General features: G+C 42.7%; 1 protein-coding gene across 1 annotated transcript in view; it reads right to left on the minus strand.

Moving 5' to 3' along the window:
- PIGG (phosphatidylinositol glycan anchor biosynthesis class G (EMM blood group)) overlaps positions 1 to 9624 on the minus strand; it is a 68874-nt gene extending 59250 nt beyond the window's left edge. Inside the window, exon 1 of the mRNA XM_075282952.1 lies at positions 9403 to 9624. Coding sequence (XP_075139053.1) covers positions 9403 to 9553 — 151 coding nt within the window. The 5' untranslated portion in view covers positions 9554 to 9624. The remainder of the gene's footprint in view (positions 1 to 9402) is intronic.
- Between the last annotated feature and the right edge of the window lie 11939 nt (positions 9625 to 21563).

Consider the following 21563-nt stretch of genomic DNA (forward strand, 5'->3'; position numbering starts at 1 on the left):
CCATTCAGGTCCGACCTTAGACTCCGCCTCCTCCGGCAGAGCCAGCGCTGATTGGCCGAAGGCTGGCCAATGCATTCCTATGCGAATGCAGACTTAGCAGTGCTGAGTCAGTTTTGCTCAACTACACATCTGATGCACACTCGGCACTGCTACATCAGATGTAGCAATCTGATGTAGCAGAGCCGAGGGTGCACTAGAACCCCTGTGCAAACTCAGTTCACGCTAATAGAATGCATTGGCCAGCGCTGATTGGCCAATGCATTCTATTAGCCCGATGAAGTAGAGCTGAATGTGTGTGCTAAGCACACACATTCAGCACTGCTTCATCAAGCCAATACAATGCATTAGCCAGTGCTGATTGGCCAGAGTACGGAATTCGGCCAATCAGCGCTGGCTCTGCTGGAGGAGGCGGAGTCTAAGATCGCTCCACACCAGTCTCCATTCAGGTCCGACCTTAGACTCCGCCTCCTCCGGCAGAGCCAGCGCTGATTGGCCGAAGGCTGGCCAATGCATTCCTATGCGAATGCAGACTTAGCAGTGCTGAGTCAGTTTTGCTCAACTACACATCTGATGCACACTCGGCACTGCTACATCAGATGTAGCAATCTGATGTAGCAGAGCCGAGGGTGCACTAGAACCCCTGTGCAAACTCAGTTCACGCTAATAGAATGCATTGGCCAGCGCTGATTGGCCAATGCATTCTATTAGCCCGATGAAGTAGAGCTGAATGTGTGTGCTAAGCACACACATTCAGCACTGCTTCATCAAGCCAATACAATGCATTAGCCAGTGCTGATTGGCCAGAGTACGGAATTCGGCCAATCAGCGCTGGCCAATGCATTCTATTAGCCCGATGAAGTAGAGCTGAATGTGTGTGCTAAGCACACACATTCAGCACTGCTTCATCAAGCCAATACAATGCATTAGCCAGTGCTGATTGGCCAGAGTACGGAATTCGGCCAATCAGCGCTGGCCAATGCATTCTATTAGCCCGATGAAGTAGAGCTGAATGTGTGTGCTAAGCACACACATTCAGCACTGCTTCATCAAGCCAATACAATGCATTAGCCAGTGCTGATTGGCCAGAGTACGGAATTCGGCCAATCAGCGCTGGCTCTGCTGGAGGAGGCGGAGTCTAAGGTCGGACCTGAATGGAGACTGGTGTGGAGCGATCTTAGACTCCGCCTCCTCCAGCAGAGCCAGCGCTGATTGGCCGAATTCCGTACTCTGGCCAATCAGCACTGGCTAATGCATTGTATTGGCGTGATGAAGCAGTGCTGAATGTGTGTGCTTAGCACACACATTCAGCTCTACTTCATCGGGCTAATAGAATGCATTGGCCAATCAGCGCTGGCCAATGCATTCTATTAGCGTGAACTGAGTTTGCACAGGGGTTCTAGTGCACCCTCGGCTCTGCTACATCAGATTGCTACATCTGATGTAGCAGTGCCGAGTGTGCATCAGATGTGTAGTTGAGCAAAACTGACTCAGCACTGCTAAGTCTCTGCATTCGCATAGGAATGCATTGGCCAGCCTTCGGCCAATCAGCGCTGGCTCTGCCGGAGGAGGCGGAGTCTAAGGTCGGACCTGAATGGAGACTGGTGTGGAGCGATCTTAGACTCCGCCTCCTCCAGCAGAGCCAGCGCTGATTGGTCGAGTTCCGTACTCTGGCCAATCAGCGCTGGCCAATGCATTCTATTAGCCCGATGAAGTAGAGCTGAATGTGTGTGCTTAGCACACACATTCAGCTCTACTTCATCAGGCTAATAGAATACATTGGCCAATCAGCGCTGGCCAATGCATTCTATTAGCTTGATGAAGCAGAGTGTGCACAAGGGTTCAAGCGCACCCTCGGCTCTGATGTAGCAGAGCTGAGGGTGCACAAGGGTTCAAGTGCACCCTCGGCTCTCCTACATCAGAGCCGAGGGTGCGCTTGAACCCTTGTGCAGCCTCGGCTCTGCTACATCAGAGCCGAGGGTGCGCTTGAACCCTTGTGCACACTCTGCTTCATCAAGCTAATAGAATGCATTGGCCAGCACTGATTGGCCAGAGTACGGAATTCGGCCAATCAGCGCTGGCCAATGCATCCCTATGGGAAAAAGTTTATCTCACAAAAATCACAATTACACACCCGATAGAGCCCCAAAAAGTTATTTTTAATAACATTCCCCCCTAAATAAAGGTTATCCCTAGCTATCCCTGCCTGTACAGCTATCCCTGTCTCATAGTCACAAAGTTCACATTCTCATATGACCCGGATTTGAAATCCACTATTCGTCTAAAATGGAGGTCACCTGATTTCGGCAGCCAATGACTTTTTCCAATTTTTTTCAATGCCCCCAGTGTCGTAGTTCCTGTCCCACCTCCCCTGCGCTGTTATTGGTGCAAAAAAGGCGCCAGGGAAGGTGGGAGGGGAATCGAATTTTGGCGCACTTTACCACGTGGTGTTCGATTCGATTCGAACATGGCGAACACCCTGATATCCGATCGAACATGTGTTCGATAGAACACTGTTCGCTCATCTCTAATCCTTAATATTAAATGCAGTATAACTAGTTATGTTTCAAACTGAATACGATATTACGTGACAAGATGATGCCAGCAATATCTGGTGTCAGGGTCTGGGGTTGCTAGGTGGAGTGGCATAGACACAAAAGTCCAGTTTCTTTAGTCCAAAACAAAGGTAGAATTTTATTTTCACTCAAAAAGGTAGTGCAGCAACAAAAGGAAACAATACAAAAATAAATACCTGCCCGGCTAGGCTCTAACTAAACATAGAATAGGTTACCTCACTTAGAATAACAGAAATCCAAAAGCCAGTTGAGTCATTCAGGACACAGCACCAAAAATATGACCTCTCTCTTTCGCTCTCCAGCCAAGCTCTGCCCCCCGTCTGCTGCTGGAGCTGACTTCTTAAGCCTCCTTTGATGAGCAGACTCTCTGCAGCTGAGTCGCTGCCGGAACATCCCCAAAGTGTGGACTGGAGGGGGGGGTGGAATGACAGGTCCCACTACCAAACTACCTGCCATTCCTAAAAATCTAGCCCAGTAACCGAAACTCTGAAATAACCCTCAGCAGACAATAGTTATCTGCTGAGAAATGTTCTTTCTGGAGTTTTCTCATCTCACCCACCTTAGTACTCTGGGTGAGATGTACACCCCCTCCATTACCTGACCAGCCTTCGGCTTACACTGGATATAGCTATGATATGCCTTTTTGTCCCAAGTTGAAACTAAAATCATATATTTATGCTGGCATTTTGTAATCCATTGTTGTCTGGGGAGACAGTAGCCCGACTCCAGCTGATTTGAGCCGTCTCCTTTTGGCTGGAGACAATGGACATGTAGGTATTGGTGCCGAAGTGGTTAAACATTTCAAAGAGCCAACACAACAGACAATTCAAGAGGACATCTCTAAGCAATGGTGGAAAAACCAGTTAGGCCATCATAAAGTATGAACAGATAAAATTCAATTACCCCCCAGCCCCTCACACACCTAGTGGCTGAGGGTGGATGGAGATCAGAGCTAAACCAAAGATTATGCCCATATGTATACACTCTAATACACGCATGGGATTGTGAAGATTGAAACTATAAAAACATTCCTGAGTATTGTAAGCTTTTGACAATGTACCAGACATCATGACAAGATGGCCTCTATACTGTGCTCAGGTGTAGGCCTGAACATGTGGACACAAGGAGATTCTACAGGGTTTCCCATGAGAGCTTGGGAGGGCCTGGCATTCCAACAGAAAGTGTCATCACAGGAAGCCACATAGCAGGAAGGGGCGTCGCAGAAAGTCACTATCTTCCTGGAAGTAGTGCCCTGGAGCTGATGTCACAGGAGGCGGATACCCTGACCAAGCAATCAGACTCATGATAGAGCTTGCTGTTGTTTACTTCCTGTACTTGGATATAAAAAAACCTGCACATGTGGAATAAAGGTCCCATTGTGTGCACTGCTGAGGATAAGAAAGGAGCTCTTATACCAACTCCTGTGTGGTGTGGAATCTTCATTGCTAGCAACTTAGTCTTTGAATTTGGTTAGCCATAGTCACTCATAGTTACTGGACAGGTGACCACAAAGGCCCCTGTTTCTGACACATCAATAGAGGCAAGAAAGAACCCTAAGAGAAGATGACGTGTACGTAGTAAGAGAGGAATGCAGCGTGATACCTACTATCACTATTCAGATTGCCCATCACAGCCACACTTTTAAATTGCTCGAGGGTTAAAAATGCATGCTATATAAATTTCTTAAGAGGTGTAGTTTAGAAAATGGTGTCATTTTTGGGGGGAATTCCACTTTACTGGCACCTCCAGGGCTTTGCAAAAGAGACATGGCCTCCAAAAATAGTCTCTCTAAATCTACACTCCAGAAGCTAAAAAGTACAACACTCCTTACCTTCTGAGCCCTGCAGAACACCCAAATAGTATACACCCACATATACAACCTGTTTTGTACCCAGTATAACTTGCTCAAAATTTTAGGAGTCTTTTTTTAAATTAACTTGGCGCAACATTTTGGGAAATTAAATTGCATATTTCATTAATAACTAATTCTGCTGGCTACTAAACATCCTATGGACCATATATGTCATTTAAGTGTGGATATAGGGCCACAACCTCAGGACTATAAACACACACCTGTTATGCCCCAAGACAGCATTTCCATTGACCTGTGTGTTGCTTTCTCCCTGGTAGCCAGTAATTGTTCCAAGTCCAGAGGGGGAGAAATTTATTAAACATTATATGAATACCACAAACAAAGATGTGAAGTCCACAGTGTTCTGAATTGTTGAACTTCTGCAGGAACACCTTAACTAAATCCCCATTTATTCCAGTGAGGGTTTGAAGTGAGATTTTCTAGTGCTAATAACTTGCTCTCTACATTACTGCTGTAATAGAAATCTGCCACAAAACCACTAGGTTTAAACATGGCATTTGGGAACCTTCACATGGAGTAAACGCGCGTGTATTTTTGCAGAATACACGTGTAAAAATAAGACTCCCATTGACTTTAATGACATTTTACAGGCGTATTTTTACACATGTATTTTGCAAAAATACACGCGCGTTTACTCCATGTGAAGGCTCCCTTAGAAAGACTAAAGGAAGGAATTTATCAACTAGAGGCATAGGATGAAGTTACTGATCCCCAACTTTGACATATAGTTTATAGAAGAGTTTCCAAAACTTTTTAAGTCAAGTTGCCCCGTTAAAAAAAAAAAAAAAGTCCCGGAGAAATAGGCTAATGAGATCATAGATTTTAAACTACTTAATCCTGACCAAACGTCTTCTGGCATCTGCCTATGGCAGCTACTGTGCCTCAGTATCTGAAGATGGTATTTTGGGTGACTATCCCCCAGGAGCCTTAGAACTTAGAACTAAATCTGTCATTTTCAGAGCACTGGTTCTTAGCCATGGTGTATGCCTTGAGACTACAAGGTATATCCCAGAGTACACATACCACTGTGAGAACCACTGGTTGATAGTACTGGTTTTCTCATATTGGGAAAAAAAATCACCTTATGGGACCTTATGAATTCCCAACCCAAGGGCATCTGCGACCTCTGCACTACCTTCAGTTACGCCCCTGTTAACGACCCCTCTACACCAGTTTTTTGGTGTGGATGGGTTATAATATAGTGCACAACTGATGCAAGTTTCTTTCTTGTGCCAAATGTACACAAGATTATCAGTTCTGTGCTTCACATGCCACTTTCCACAACAGTGAGAGGGGCAGATCAGAGACACCTTGACGTCACATATTTATTATATCACATACCAGTTTACTGGAGTGAATTATACAAAAAGTGTACACCAGTTTCTGAGTGGTGTAAACATCCATTCCATACCTAATTTAAAAAGAGACTGGACCTTCTTCTTAAATCAGGCAGAACTTGTGCGTTTCAAGTCTTTTATTAACACTGATGTACACTGTACACTGATGAACCCCTTGCTGACATCCACCATACTATCATGTGGATTACCGAATGCAGATGTGAACCAGGCCTGAGTGTGTAGGTATAAAGTATGTGCAATCCCATCCACACATTGCAGAAAAATACACACAGTGAAAACACTACAATTTCCAAAACGGTCGTGGTTTTGGAAATCGCAGAATGCCACTTATACGTACAGAAACACCAGTGGCTTCCCTATAGGTATAAATAAAGCAGAAAGTCCTCAGAGGAAATCTCTGGAGTTTCTGCAATAAGCGCTGTGGTCAAAACCAATGAGTTGCCATTAGGGTTTTTTTCTGCGGGCGTTCTACATGGGGCCTTAACCTTATAGTGTAGTACACAGTACAGTATATTCAGATGTTAAGAATTAGGCCTAACATTTTTTCCTTCAATGTGTGGATGAGGTAAAGTACATTCAGTTTGCTGATTCTGTAAAATACATTTTTTTTTTTCTGTAGTAGCCAAAGACGTTGTATTTCCGCAATGTGGTATAGTGGCCCCATCACTGGGGAACAGAGGCCACTGTATGGGGGTAGACCAGTGAAGTGGCCATAAAAGTTTTGGCCCAGACAACCCCTTAAAAGAAAAAAAAAAAAAAAAAAAAAAAAAGGGTATACTCACTTGTCTCCAGCACCCTGTTGTTCCCCGCCTTTGTCTGTTCAGTCTCATGGCGGCAACTCATTTCTGGAGATCTTGTACCTAATTGGTCTCAGTGATCACATGAGGTGCAGGACTCCCAGCAAGGAGGCGCCAGCACGACACTCAATGGACACTGGCGGCGGACAACGGAGACAGGTGAGTATGCTTTTTTTTTTTTTATTTGTTTTTTTATTTTACACCTCCCGCCTGGCACATGAGTTGCTCCAATTCCTGGACAACCACTTTAAATAGGACTTTTCACCGATTTGGGCACAGGCAGATCTATATGCTGCTGGAAAGCTGACAGTGTGAATTCAGTGCACTGTCGGCTTTACCGATCTGTGCCCCGGGTAAAGAGCTATCGGTCCCAGTACCGTAGCTCTTTACAGTCAGAAGGGCGTTCCTGACAGTCAGGAACGTCCTTCTCCACAGCAGCGCCTATCGCGCTGTACATTGTGAGTGGGGATGAACGCCCTCACCCTCTGCTCACAGTGCTCGTCTATAGACGAGTATTATCAGAATGGGAGGGGGGAGTTCCTCCCCGCTCACACAGCACAGTCCGATAGGCGCTGCTGTGGAGAAGGATGTACCTGACTGACTGTCAGAAACGCCCTTCTGACTGTAAAGAGCTACGGTACTGGGACCGATAGCTCTTTACTAGGGGCACAGATCGGGAAAACCGACAGTGCGCTGAATTCAGCGCATTCTCAGCTTTCCAGCAGTATATAGAACTGCCTGTGCCCAAATCAGTGAAAGGTCCTCTTTAAAGGATTTATCCATGTTTCTAATATTAACGGCCTGTCCTTAGGATAGGCTATCAATATTACATCTGCAATGATGCAACAGCCAGGACCTCTGCAGATCAGCATTTCCAGGATGCTGCAGCTACAGGTAATGGTAACATTTCTAGGAGCCACGCTGTTGACTTGCCATATAAGGTGTAGCAGTAGGTTTAGGTAGTGCAGTGGTGCACATGGTATAGTGCGTGAGCAGCATGGCTCCTGACATGTTATTACCTTTAGTTGTTGTGTCTTGGTACCGCTGATGCCTATTAATATTATAAATGTGAAAGTTTTTATATTTATTCCTCAATCACGCAAAAACGGCTGAACGGATTTAGATTAAATTTGTCACATAGTTTGTAACCTCGATTAACACATAGGCTACTTTGTATGCGGGTAAATGACATGGCTTCATGACTTATGAATTTATGTTCACATACTATATTAAACTGCTCTTACAGCAGCTTATCGCAAGTTCTGGTAAAGCCAGGTCTGTTATCTCTCTATGTAAACACACAGCTAACCATTAGTGGATTGTGTACATGCATTTGCATATTATCTGGTCTGCTCCAGGCAGTGCTGACACACTTAATGGGAGAACACCTTTAATCCAAATTGGCAGTTTGCCAATTTTAACATGCCTGGAAAAAGAAAATACAGTTTGTCCCAAAATTCTAAAACAACGAGACCATTGAAAGTAACCAGAATTTAACAGAAGTTCTCCTCAAGCGGAGCTCAGGGGGATCATCAACACCAACAAAACACTCATTATATGGAGTCCCAACGAGCTGCTGAGATGCTGGAACAATCACAGGTACGGTGCGAGGAACAAGTTCAGTGGCAGGCCAGCTTGAGAGCTGGAGAAACAGGCGAATCATCAACACCAGCAATACACTCATTATATGGCATCCCAGCGAGCTGCTGAGATGCCGGAACAATCATGAGCTCAGCGCAAGGAACGAGTTCAGCAGCTTGAGAGCTGCCCAAATGCTGGAACAGGCGAACCATCGATGGCAGGAATTTGCTGAATAAAGGCGGATCATTGATGCCAACAACACGCAGACAAAGTCGAAGGCAGGGGCTAGTATTAAAGGGGCTCTATCAGCAAAATCATGCTGATAGAGCCCCGCATATGCCTGAATAGCCTTTAAAAAGGCTATTCAGGCACCGTAAAAGTTATATTAAACTACCCCCCGTTTTAAAATAAAACCCTAAAAAAGAATATTATCTACTTACGGATTGTGCACGCTGGGCGGGCATTCAGGGTGCGTCTTCTTCTTCATCCACGCCTCTTCTTCCTGCGATGTCCTCCGGTCCTGTCCTCCTCCGGCGCTCGCGAGCGGACACTGATATAAAAAAAAAATGGCCTGGGCACCCGCGCAGTAGCCGTAGTAGCAGCCGCATGCTACTGTGCATAGGCCATTTTTTTATATCAGTGTCCGCTCGCGAGCGCCGAAGGAAGACGGGACCGAAGGACATTGGAGGAAGAAGAGGCGTGGATGAAGAAGAAGATGCACCCTGAATGCCCGCCCAGCGTGCATGATGCTTAAGTAGATAACATTCTTTTTTAGGGTTTTATTTTAAAACGGGGGGGGAGGTTAGTTTAATATAACATTCAGGGTGCCTGAATAGCCTTTCTAAAGGCTATTCACGCATGTGTGGGGCTCTATCAGCATGATTTTGCTGATAGAGCCCCTTTAAATATTCTCATTACAAAGTATAATTTGTCCCACAAACATCAAGCTCTGTGTGTTGACAAATAAAAAATGAAAAATTACAGGGTCTGGAAAAGGAGGGGAAAAAAAATAAATAATCGATCGCCTCAAACAGGAAGGGGTTAATCAATTTGCCCATGACGTCATCATAAAAGATCAATCCAGCACATATACAGTTCATTCATTCCCAGCACACAGGCTGCAAATCATCATGTGGATATCCAAGTAGAAAGATGATTCCTGGCTTCAATATTAACCATACAGTAGTCGCCAGAACCAGGTACACGTGAGGAAGAATTACCTGCACAAGGTTCTGCCGGAGTCTCCGAAATGCTGCTTTTCTTGGACTGTGATCGAACTGGCACTGGGAAAAAGCCGCGCAAGAAGAGAGCAAGACCCAGGACCTGAACTACAAGGCAGCAGCAAGCCAGGACCGAAGACCCGACCTTCATGACTGCTGTCAAAGCTCCGCTGTCAAGTAATAATCTGCAGAAAACAGCTGGGGAGAATAGAGCGGCGACAGTTCCTAGTTACACTTCCGTAGTACGGCACAATGGAAGGGACAAACTTCTAGAACGAAATGTTTTGCTAAATCCTACAGTAGCGGGTAGACTTTCAAAGGCCACGTGACGAAGTGCAGCCGTGCTGCAGCCAATAGGCGGCGAGCCCGCTTCCTCCTTCTGTTTTGGTTCGGGAAGTTAACTAGTTTCTCCATCACGAAAGGAGCAGATGACTTTACTATGTGGCTGCGGCTAGTGTGTGGCGCCTTCACGAAGTAGCGTGGACCTGAGGCGGGAAGCTCAACATCACCCTGGCTGTCAGGTACTGGCTGTTACATGAAGCAGAACTAAACTCTATGACAACTTTTTCTTTCTGGAACTATTCGTGTCCTGAATACATTTGGTAATACACTTTATTCTCAGATATACAATAGTTTCTGTGAAATCCTGCATTACTTTACTCTTTCCCCTGCTTTTATATTAAGAGCTGTTCCTACTCCTCACTGAGTGTTATTGTGTATGGAGTATGGGCTGTGTAATATGTAGAGAATATGAGGGTCACTTCAGTTATATCTAGGACATTGTAAAACGTACAAACTTTTTGTGTCATATCAAAGAGGAGATTCTTTTCTTTCACATGACACTAATAATAATATAATACATTTTATTTATATAGCACCAACATATTCCGCAGCGCTGTACAATTTGTAGGGTTCAAATGCAGACAGAAAGAAAGAAAGTCAAAGAAAGTCATGTCACACAATGGGACTGAGGGCCCTGCTCACAAGAGCTTACAATCTATGAGGTAGAGGGGGTGACATTACTTATGCAGAGGTCAGACACTTTTGTAATAGAGGTTACTGTTATTGCACAAACATAAAACTTTATGAGCCGTCAACAGTCGTGTCCTTTAACATGTGGATGGAGCTTGGACATATAAAGTTAGCCTGAAATGGTATCATATCATGTGGGGAAATGTGGGAGCGGGGACAGAGGAGGATTAAATTTTGGAGATTCTAATTATATTATGGAAGGGTTTACGTGATAGGCCTGTCTGAAAAGATGTGTCTTTAGTTTGCTTTTGAAACTGTAGAAATTGGGAGTTAATCCTATTGTCCGGGGTAGAGCATTCCAGAGAAGTGGTGCAACTCGGGAGAAGTCTTGTATACGAGAGTGGGAGGTTCTGATAATAGAGGATGTAAGTGTTAGGTCATTGAGTGAACGGAGAACACGGGTTGGGCGGTAGACAGAGATGAGGGAGGAAATATAGGGAGGTGCAGCATTATGGAGAGCCTTGTGGATGAGAGTGATAACTTTATATTGTATTCTATATTGAATAGGCAGCCAGTGTAGTGACTGGCACAGACCCGAGGCATTGCTGTAGCGTCTAGCCTGATAGATGAGCCTGGCTGCTGCATTCAGAATAGATTGTAGAGGGGAGAGTTTAGTGAGGGGAAGACCGATTTGTAAGGAGTTACAGTAGTCAAGGCGAGAATGACACTAAGGCCGGGGCCCCTGTGGACGGAAATGCTGCGTAAAAAATTTTACACTACAGGCAAAGTGGATGGGATTAGGGAATCCCATGCCCACTTTGCCGTAAATCCGCCATGTGGACACGCTGCGATTTCCAGAACCAGCGCAGTTTTGGAAATTGCAGCATGTCAATTATACCTACGGAAATGCCAGCGGTTTCCCCATAGGTGTAATTGTAACAGTCCACGGAGGAAAACTGCAAACTGTCTGTTTAAAGCGCTGTGGGAAAAAATCCAGGACGTTCCTGACGAAGATGGAAACGGCTCTGGAGAGAGTTCTCTCGCAGCATTGGGGATGCCCCCAGTGCTGTCTGAGAAAAACCGGGATTGTAGGCGAACGGCGGCGCGGAGAAGACGACGAAAGGTAGGAGAAGAATAGCCTTTCTTAAGGCTACTTGCTATCTTGTCTACGGAAGTGCACGGCCTGCCATGCCACAATTGTAGGTGATCCACCCCATTTTTGCTCCCATGATTTTGGCTTCAGTCATTTATGAATGAGTTGGGAGTTTGGCCTACTGTCTCCAGAGCGTTGGTGGTGGTGGCTGCTTTTATTTCTTCAGCTACTATGGACTGCTCCACCCTTTTTTAATTAATTAATTTATTTTTAAATATATTTAATACACTTTGCATTACTTTCAATCATCCCCCGTGTTCTTTTTGTCAGAGGTGTGTATGCATTTGTAAAGAAAACAGTTTCTTTTTATTTAATTTTCTTTTGTTAGAATGGAATGTGAAAATTCATTCAGCTATGGTGTATGCAACACGAACCTGTCTGCATGGAATAGTGAGTTACAATCCAATGGCCTAGCTCATAAAAGGAAAAGATATGACAATGGATTTCTGAGTGACTTCAGTGGCTGCAAAGAAGATGTTAAAGGAGCTGCCAGGTCAAAAGGTGAGTGGAAATCTTTTTTGTCATTTACATCTAAGGGTTCACATCTGCGCCCGAACTCCGTTATGCAGGTTTCCGTTTCCTGCCCGAGAAACTGGGCATTCATTCATTTGAATGGGCTTGAAAAGTGTCCAGCCATGTGTCCCGGTGAGCATTTTTTGCTCTCCACGGTGAAATTGTTTTTTGTCTTTTTTTTTTAACCAGAAACAAAGTTGGACATGCAGGACTATGTGTCCGATTTAAAAAAAAACAAAACAAAAAAAACAGTGTCGCCACGGAGAACACAAAACGCTTACGGGTGCTCACCGGCAGGCAGTGAATGCAGGTTTCCATCTTCTGCCGGCAGAAAACGGAAACCTGCATAACGGAGTTTGGGCGCAGGTGTTTATCCGCCCTAACTGGATAAATTCCATTATGCTATACTGCTTTACCTCTGATGCCATTTACATTTTGATCAGATGTCAATGAAGCCCAAAATTCTTATGCTATGTCCACACATTCCAAATTACTGCTAATTTTCTGGCAGGATTTGATGACAGAAAATCTGCAGGAAATACAGTACAAGAAAAGTGTTGTTGTGTCTTTTTGACAGTATTGTAATATTTACTTCAGGATGCAATGAGTCAGACTTTCTGACAGAATCCCGATCCATCTCTCCTGTTAGAGGTGGTTGTAGAATGCTAATTGGAGGCAGGGAGTAGACGGCTGCCAGATGATGTCACTGCTGGTTGTGCTAATGCATCAGTTTAAGGTTATGTTCACATCAGTTTAAGGTTATGTTCACATCTGCTTTAAGAGACTGTGGCACAGCCATTTGAAGGTTCTACAGCTCTACATACTAACAATGCATATGTATACGTATTTATCCTTAGGCTGGTTGCAGCTGGTTGACCGTGCTGTGGGTCAGTGTGCTGTCCGTGTATTTCAAGGACATATTTTCTATGGGCCCATACACACGACCGTGATTTTCACGGTCCCATATGCGGGCCACGTCAGATAGGACATGTCCTATTTTGCGACCTGTGCTTCCACGGCTCCTATTCATTTAATTAAAGGAGCTGCGGAAGCACGACCCGTGCATGGGCGGCACACTGGGACATCCCCGTGTCCTCTGTGTGCAGCCCGTGCTTTTAAATCACAGCAAGCCGGTTGCAGCACAATTTTCTGCAATTGACCTTAGTAACAGCTCAGTTAGAGGGTTGCTAAGGAGAAAGTTACAGCCTGTTTTCTATTTAAAGGTAGTTAGATTGGTGAACATTTATGTAATATACTTAATAACGTCTCCTGACAATACCAATAAATAAATTAAATCACACTTGAAACTAACCTAAAAAAAACTTCCTATAGAGAAACCAGAAGTTGTATGCTACACTCATCTACTTTCTTAGCAAGAAAAGAAGTATCTCAGACCTAGAGAACAGTCATACAGCGCAGTGGGGTGTAGTTAAAACTGTATTGGGGGGGGGGCAAGAATGCATGCAGTTTTATGCTGTTTTCTGTAAAATTAAGAAACCACACTGACAAAAGTGTCAGCAATTTTCTCTGCAGTTTTAACTGCATGGTATGGAAGCACTGAGCTGTGAATACTTTAGGAAGGATGCCACTGCTGTGGCTTGAAAACCTGCATTCCTATTGGAATTATTATTCACAGCTTTTACAGAGATGTTTAAATCTCCTCCACTTTACTGCTACTGTTCACATAGCAGATTAGTGTCCACTACACTACAGCTAATCCACTAAAAGTGCTTCTTATGGGAACACAACTTTAAACCACTTCCTGACATACTATTATGGCGGATGTCTGGGTATTTAAACATGCTCCAAACTACCAACCAGCTCCCCTCCCCCCATTTCTTACATTTCCCACTTCACCCTGTTTGCAGTTAGGGGCAATTATCTAGAGCAGAGGGTGACAAGGAACAAACACCCCTAAAGTTCTTATCAGCTAATTTGCAGGAAAAAAAATCCTGATAATCCTGAATAAGAAAAACATCTTTGGAAAGTGTAAAAGCAGCTCTACAAGGTACTGTCAATAGTTTAACAATGATTTTACTGTTGATACACAAAATCCAGATAACACATGATACCAGCAGGACTTGCTAACGTATTTGAGTAAAACTTGTACATTTTTTTCTTTTCAGCCACCTGCTTTGTACAAATGCTTCCCAACAAAGGAATCTTCCAGTCTGAGAAGTGGAAAGCCAATGGCAGCACATTGTACTATCCTGTCACATCACATCTCTTAGTAAATTTTGAAAGATACGATCAGATCAGTTTTGATGAAGGGTTGTTCTTTATAGGTGATAATTCAGGAGGGTGTTCACAGAAAGAACAAGGTATTATGTGGGGTGATGCTCTTTTTTTGTATATTTTTATTCTCATGTCTACTTGCATTCTTTGTGATATTGTTCAGATTTTGACTTCCCTGAGTGCTTTAAAAGGCTGAGACTGTCTAGATCAGGGGTCAGCAGCCTTCAGCTCTCCAGCTGCTGTGAAAATACAACTCCCAACATGCTCCGTTCACTTCCATAGGAGTTCCAAGAACAGCAGAGCAAGTATGCATGTTGGGAGTTGTAGTTTTACAACAGCTGGAGTGCTGAAGGTTGCCTACCCTTGTGCTAGATCGCAGAGGGCTAAAGAAAGCTGTAATCATGTGGTTAGTCTCAGGTGTACAAGTTGGGCTGTGCTCCTGAGGAGTTTCATGTGGTTCTTCAGTATATGACAATGTCCTCATAAGCAGGTGGTGTGTGCTTCATGAACCTTTGAAGAAAATTTCTATGGTACCTGTTTTTACACATCTGCACTGTATGCATTACATACACAGCTCTATGTGTGTGTCGTTCATACAGGGCAGAACTTTGTGTGTGTGTTATGTATACAGTGCAGAGCCTTGTGAATTTGTAGCTGTAATTAGCTGATATTCTGCTGTAACAGCCACAAGAGTTGATAACACCAGTAGTGGTCGTTTCACCTCCTAATATGATCTTACCATGACTGCATCTAAAGGATTTTCTAGTGTGTGTTCCTTATTCATTGGCATCCTGCAATGTAGTCATGGGTTGCCAATACTTTGGCATGGAGGCCTATTAACATCCCCCACAATACCAGCAGATTATCCTATTAGACTTTGGCTGTGTATAGTCAAGTCTTTACTTTGGAATGAAGCGTCACACTTCTCAGCATTTTGATAATCTACATGGTTATACAATTTTTAATTTTTTGATTTATTTTTTTTTTTGCATCATTTTCTTTCATTGGCATTTTCGTCACGGTCTAGCTGTAACAGGATGCGGATGCAGTGCATTGGCATTCCGTGGCGGTTTCCTGCTCTTGATTAGGCTCAGATGAATGGGACTAATCAGCAGCGATTCTCGAGCCACAGACTCCATGGTTGAAATAGCTGCAGAATCTGTGGCAGGATCGAGCAAGACGCTTCTTTTTTTTTTTTCCCCTAATCCTGCTGCAATTTCTGCCTCTAATTTAAAACAATGGGAGGCGCATTCCTGGATGAATCTGCCCCGGATTCAGGGGTGAAATCCTCCCAAATCCACGGCAAATTTCTCTGTGTGAACATACCCTAACTAATCCCACTATTGAACACAAAGAATTAGAAACCTATATACTAAAATGTGAGAAGTTAAAAAAGGGTGACCTGGCGCCCGTCTGGTGGAAATAGTAGACTCCAGTCAGGAGCCCACCAGGCCAATTGCAGCTCTTACCCGGACACCGTCCCACACAGTGGGTGGTGAAAAAATGGAATGGATATATAGAAAAACCGGGAACTGGCAGAGTGCTAAAGGCAGCAAAATCCGTAATAGACTTGAAAAATAAAATAAAAATGACGATATGCAAGGTTAAGATGAATTGGTTCTGTTTTATTGCTCCAAGGACATGAACAACCGCTTAAAACGGCTATACGTTTCGACACCGGGCGGGTGTCTTCTTCAGGGCACTAAAATATACAGTAACAGACAAATACTAGAATTAAAATCAATAATCAAAACATGATAAAACGTAATCATAAATAATTGAATAAATACATAGATAGAAAAAACAGTGGTAGTAATCATAATAAAAAGTCACATGGTACATATAAAATATCAGGTATAGGAGATATGATTGTCTCAGCAGCTCTAAGCTGCTTAGAGTTGCTGAGACAATCATATCTCCTATACCTGATATTTTATATGTACCATGTGACTTTTTAATATTACTACCACTGTTTTTTCTATCTATTTATCTATGTATTTATTCAATTATTTATGATTACGTTTTATCATGTTTTGATTATTGATTTTAATTCTAGTATTTGTCTGTTACTGTATATTTTCTGCAGTACATTAAAATCATCATTTCTTTTGCAGGCTACATAGGGCAGCCTGCAAAAGAAAATTGCTGCAGATAGGCCTGGGAGCTGTCATGCCAATGTGAAGTCGGCCCCGGAGCTGGCTCCAAGCGCCGGCAGTCACCAGCAAAATGTCGGCACCGGGAAGGGTTAATGCCCGCGATAGGTGTGGGCACCGACCGCTGGCATTATCCCATGGTGTCTTCTGTATAAAACAGCAGACACCAGGCGGCTATCGTGGCCACCATAGTTAAACACCCAGCATCTGCCTTACTAGTACGGAGGATGTCGGGAAAGGTTAAACATATTTTGTTGTTTTTATTTCAAACTGATATATCAATAGTATTTTAAATGTCGTGTTACAATATGATCCTATGTTTGCATGTACCCTATTAGCACATTAAGTCCACATTTAGATCTTTGTTGGCACTGTGCCTACATATAGAGTGCCTTTATTGTGCCTACATACAGAGTGGTTCTCTTAGGTACTGTATTCTTCCCTAAAAGCAATGCTTCTAGTGAAGAATACTTCTGTAGCACAGCATCCACTCCCTATTTTAGCAGTGAGTTAACTATTGCCCTATAATAAAATATGTCATTTTGACAAAAAAATGTGCATGAATTTGGATCAACTGGCTTTTTTTTTTTTTTTGCAGGTCACGTGATTCACTGCTGGCGATTCGATGATAAAGAGAAGATGCTTTTTATAGCAATGTCATATTTATTTACAAGCTTTTCAGTAAGTAAAAAATTCTATGTTTATTAAGCTTTGTGACTCTTTACTTCTATGACAATTTTATTAACTTTTTTTTATTCGCAGACATTTCAAGAAGTTGTTAGTCGACTGAACTAAGCTTGACGTCCTTACCTTTAATAGAAATGTAAGCTTCTGTTCCAGATGTAACTTCACATTATTCTTTAAACCTTTACATGGAGAGTTTGTTTCCAATTTTAGATGTCTTCTAAGAGATGAATTCGATTTGTAAAAATATAGGATAGATGGGGATTCATAAGTACTATATCTCAATTTAGGTTATCTCTCAGCAACAGATTGATGACCTATCATCAGTGACAAGTCCACAACACATTTATAGACACAGCAGCTTCTTTAAACAGCTGATTTGGGGGGGGGGGGGGGGTGCTGAGTGTCTGATCACCTCTGACCTTTTGTTGATGAACTATCCTGAGGATTGGGCATCAAAAAATGTTTTGACAACCACTTTAATAATGTACAGATATGTGCAATTCAAGGACACTCAGCAACATTATCTTCTGAAAGCTCAGTGGAAGAGATATGCTAATGAAAATAGGCCAAAAGTTTATTTTAATTTGTGACAATAAAAACCTTTGTTTTAGACACTTTGCACCTCACCTAACAAGGAGGTGTGTGTTATATAAAGGGTAGTTGCTTATGATGCGCCAAAAATGCCACAAATATGTGGTGTATTGATAGAGTAGACGATCTAATACACCAGATTTATAAGCAAGCATCCACCATTGTGATAACACTGGCATATGTTAAGTCAAGTCTATTGTAAGTTTACAACAACAATTAGACTGGATTAGCAAATCTGCTCCAATTTATATGGAGGAATGTAAAAAAAATGTTAGAATATTTGAGCTCATTATGTGCAGTTTCGTTTTATGCCACTAGTATAGTAATATGTACAAAGGTAATATTATTCAACTTTTGCCCTTTCTACTTAAGGTAGGCAGAGTTTCATTTTACAGTGAGGAAAGTACAAAAAGTCAAAAACTGATGGATGTTTATATTTGGCTAGACACTAACAGTTTTGAAACAAAACTGGTTAGTTTTAAGGCACCAAAATGTCCAATATCGATTATCCTTGATTTTAGTAACATGATTGTAACTCTTTACATTCGATCTTCTTCTTTTTTTTTTTTTTTTTTTTTTTTTTTTACTGTTTTTACACCACTCTTTGTTTAGCAAGGAGGCCATGGTTCAGTTGAAAAGGGGTGCTAATATGTAGCATTAAAATATTTATTTCAAGTAAGCAAGTCACAATGTGGCATAAAGGGAGGCAAAAGAGAGTAAAGATGCGCCAGATTAATACAGAATAGTCAATATAAGAGGAAAAAAAGGGGGAAGGAAAATACTCAGCCACTTCTAGGTGATCTTGAATTTTCACAAACTTCACCGTTGGTATATATACTCCTTGACTGTGCACGGATGTCTGGCTCCTTCGGTTTAGGAGGTTGGTAACTGTATCTTTTTGAATAAAAACGAATCCAGCACGGCCAGCAATGGAGATAAAACTCTCTACTTTATTGTGACATATTCTTAAAGAGGACCTTTCACCATATCCGGGCACATGCAGTGTTATATACTGCCAGAAAGCTGACAGTGCGCTGAATTCAGCGCACTGTCGGCTTTCCCGATCTGTGCCCGGTGTGAAGAGCTTACGGCCCGGTACCGTAGCTCTTCTATGGTCAGAAGGGCGTTTCTGACCATTAGCCAGAGACGTCCTTCTGCCTCGCGGCGCCAATCGCGCTGTGCTGTGGAGCCGGGAGGAACGCCCCCTCCCTCTGCTCACACAGCTTGTCCGTAGACGAGCATTAGCAGGAGAGGGAGGGGGAGTTCCTCCCGGCTCCACAGCACAGCGTGATTGGCGCCGCGAGGCAGAAGGACGTCTCTGGCTAATGGTCAGAAACGCCCTTCTGACTGTAAAGCGCTACGGTACCGGGACCGATAGCGCTTTACACCGGGCACGGATCGGGAAAGCCGACAGTGCGCTGAATTCAGCGCACTGTCAGCTTTCTGGCAGTATATAACACTGCATGTGCCCAGATATGGTGAAAGGTCCTTTTTAAAAGCACTGAACACGCAACAAGGTCTGTTTTGAGCGTCGGACTGACGCGTTTCGGACTGTGAGTCCTTTCTCAAAGCAGACCTTGTTGCATGTTCAGTGCTTTTAAGAATATGTCACAATAAAGAAGAGAGTTTTATCTCCATTGCTGGCCATGCTGGATTCGTTTTTATTCAAAAATAATACGGCATAGTCTCTACTTTTCAGCTAAGCTAAAGTACCGTATATACTTGAGTATAAGCCGACCCGAATATAAGCCAAGACCCTAATTTTACCACAAAAACTGGGAAGACTTATTGACTCGAGTATAAGCCGGGGGGGGGGGGGAAATCCACCATTGCAGATGATAAGTCTGGTCATGTTCATTACAGTTTAGTAACTCCATGTGCCTCACAGTAATAACAGTTAATCCCATCGTGTCCCTCACATTAACCCCCTGTGTGCCTCACATAAGAGTTACTGATATATGGGACATATGGAGGTAATAATTAGGTATCTTCATAATTAAGGTCCTTCATTAGTACCCTCATGTGTCTCACATATTAGTAACCCTTATATGGGGCACACAGGGGTTAATATGAGGGACATGATGGGGTTAATTGCTATTAATGTGAGGCACATGGAGTTACTGAAACTAAATTAATAACCCCAAATGCCTGACATTAATAGGCAGAGTAACTAAAGGAAGGTACCCGTGTGTTTCACTTTACTGTAGCTTCCTCTCCTCCATACAACAGACATCTTCCATAAGACACAATGAATCCTGGCCACTAATCTGCAGGGTAGACGCTAAATCCTAGTGTGCTAAAGGACCTCTGATGATGTCATGACCATGTGACCGTACTCTGGTGTAGGCGGAGCTACTAGGATTTAGATTCAACCCTATCTGCAGATGTTACATACCAGTGGCTACAGGACCTTTGATGACATCACAGTCACATGACCTCATGGCAAGCCAATCACAGAGCACTAGCTCCTTCCAGTTTTCTGTGCTCCTTGGACCCTGACTTGTGTATAAGCCGAGGAGAACTTTTTCAGCATGAAAAATGTGCTGAAAACGTCGGCTTATACTCGAGTATATATGGTATTCTGTGTATAGCTCCAATAATTTGTTTTATTTTTTTCTTTAATGGCCTATTGCACAACTGTTTTTTTACATGGTCATGTGTATGTAGTAAAAGTAAATAATGTATACTGTTTATCTGTCATACTGTCTGCTCAGTGTCAAGTGATGCTTTACATATATTGTTGAAATAAAGTTTTTATAGTTACTGGTATATATCTTGCTGTCATGTGAAAGAAACCAAACAATTTATAGACAGATTTCTTTTTTACTTGTCACACATAGGAATAGATTATAGACTAAGGTCAAATGTTATGGGGGGGAATAATGTGGAAAAGCTGCATTTTAAAAATGTTATTTTTACCTGCAAAAACGCTGTTTTCCCCATAGATTTGTATGGAGAGGGGAAGATAAGAAATGAAAAATGCTGGCGCTTCTACTGTGTTTGACTACGCGTTGCTTTAGCCACCTCAACATGTATACAGTTATTCAGATGAAGAAACATTTAATGTGTTTTTGTATACTGATTTGAGGTGAACAAAATGGTGTTTTGGAGGGACCAAGGTCATAATAAATATTACTAATGACTGTTGTAATTTGTGCACAAGCTTCAGTTATCTGGACTATCACATACAGTATAGCTAGCAATCCTTCCCCTGGAACACTGCCTTTTAAATAGTATGTGATTTAAAAGGAGAATACCAAAATACTATCGATACTATTAAAAAAAAACTATCTTTATCTAATGACTGTGCAAATACTAGGTTGCTACTATTTTACTCACAATAACGTGTGCTGGTTGGTGTGTGATCTCAAGGAAATACATGCATTAACACTATCCTGACATTCTTGGGTCCTTATACAGCGGAGACCCTACAGCAATGCACACAATCAGATCCTGCTCTGATTACAGGACATTAACCGTTAAGATGCCTCCGTCACCGTTTTACCTACATGTGATGACAAGCTATGTAGCATTGTGTGTGTTATTCTGTATGTATTCTTACCTATTCCTGTTAGTTGTGTATATGTGTGTGTAATATATATAATTTATTTTCTCTTTATTGAATTTTATGTCTGTGTTATCAATCCACCCCAGTAGTTTGTGTGCATACAAAGGGAGAGGGAGCAAGAGGGGAAATGCTCTCCAAGGCCCGGTAGAAAACTTCCAATTTTATCCACCTGTGAGTGGAATTTACAAGAACAAGAAACCTAGCAAGCAAATATTAACAAAACTCATATTTATTAAGTAAAAAAAAAAATACAATAGATAAAGCAAGGAGAGTGTAAGTAACCAAACAA

This window comes from Leptodactylus fuscus, chromosome 1 (genome assembly GCF_031893055.1).
Source record: "Leptodactylus fuscus isolate aLepFus1 chromosome 1, aLepFus1.hap2, whole genome shotgun sequence".
Classification (NCBI taxonomy): Eukaryota; Metazoa; Chordata; class Amphibia; order Anura; family Leptodactylidae; genus Leptodactylus; species Leptodactylus fuscus.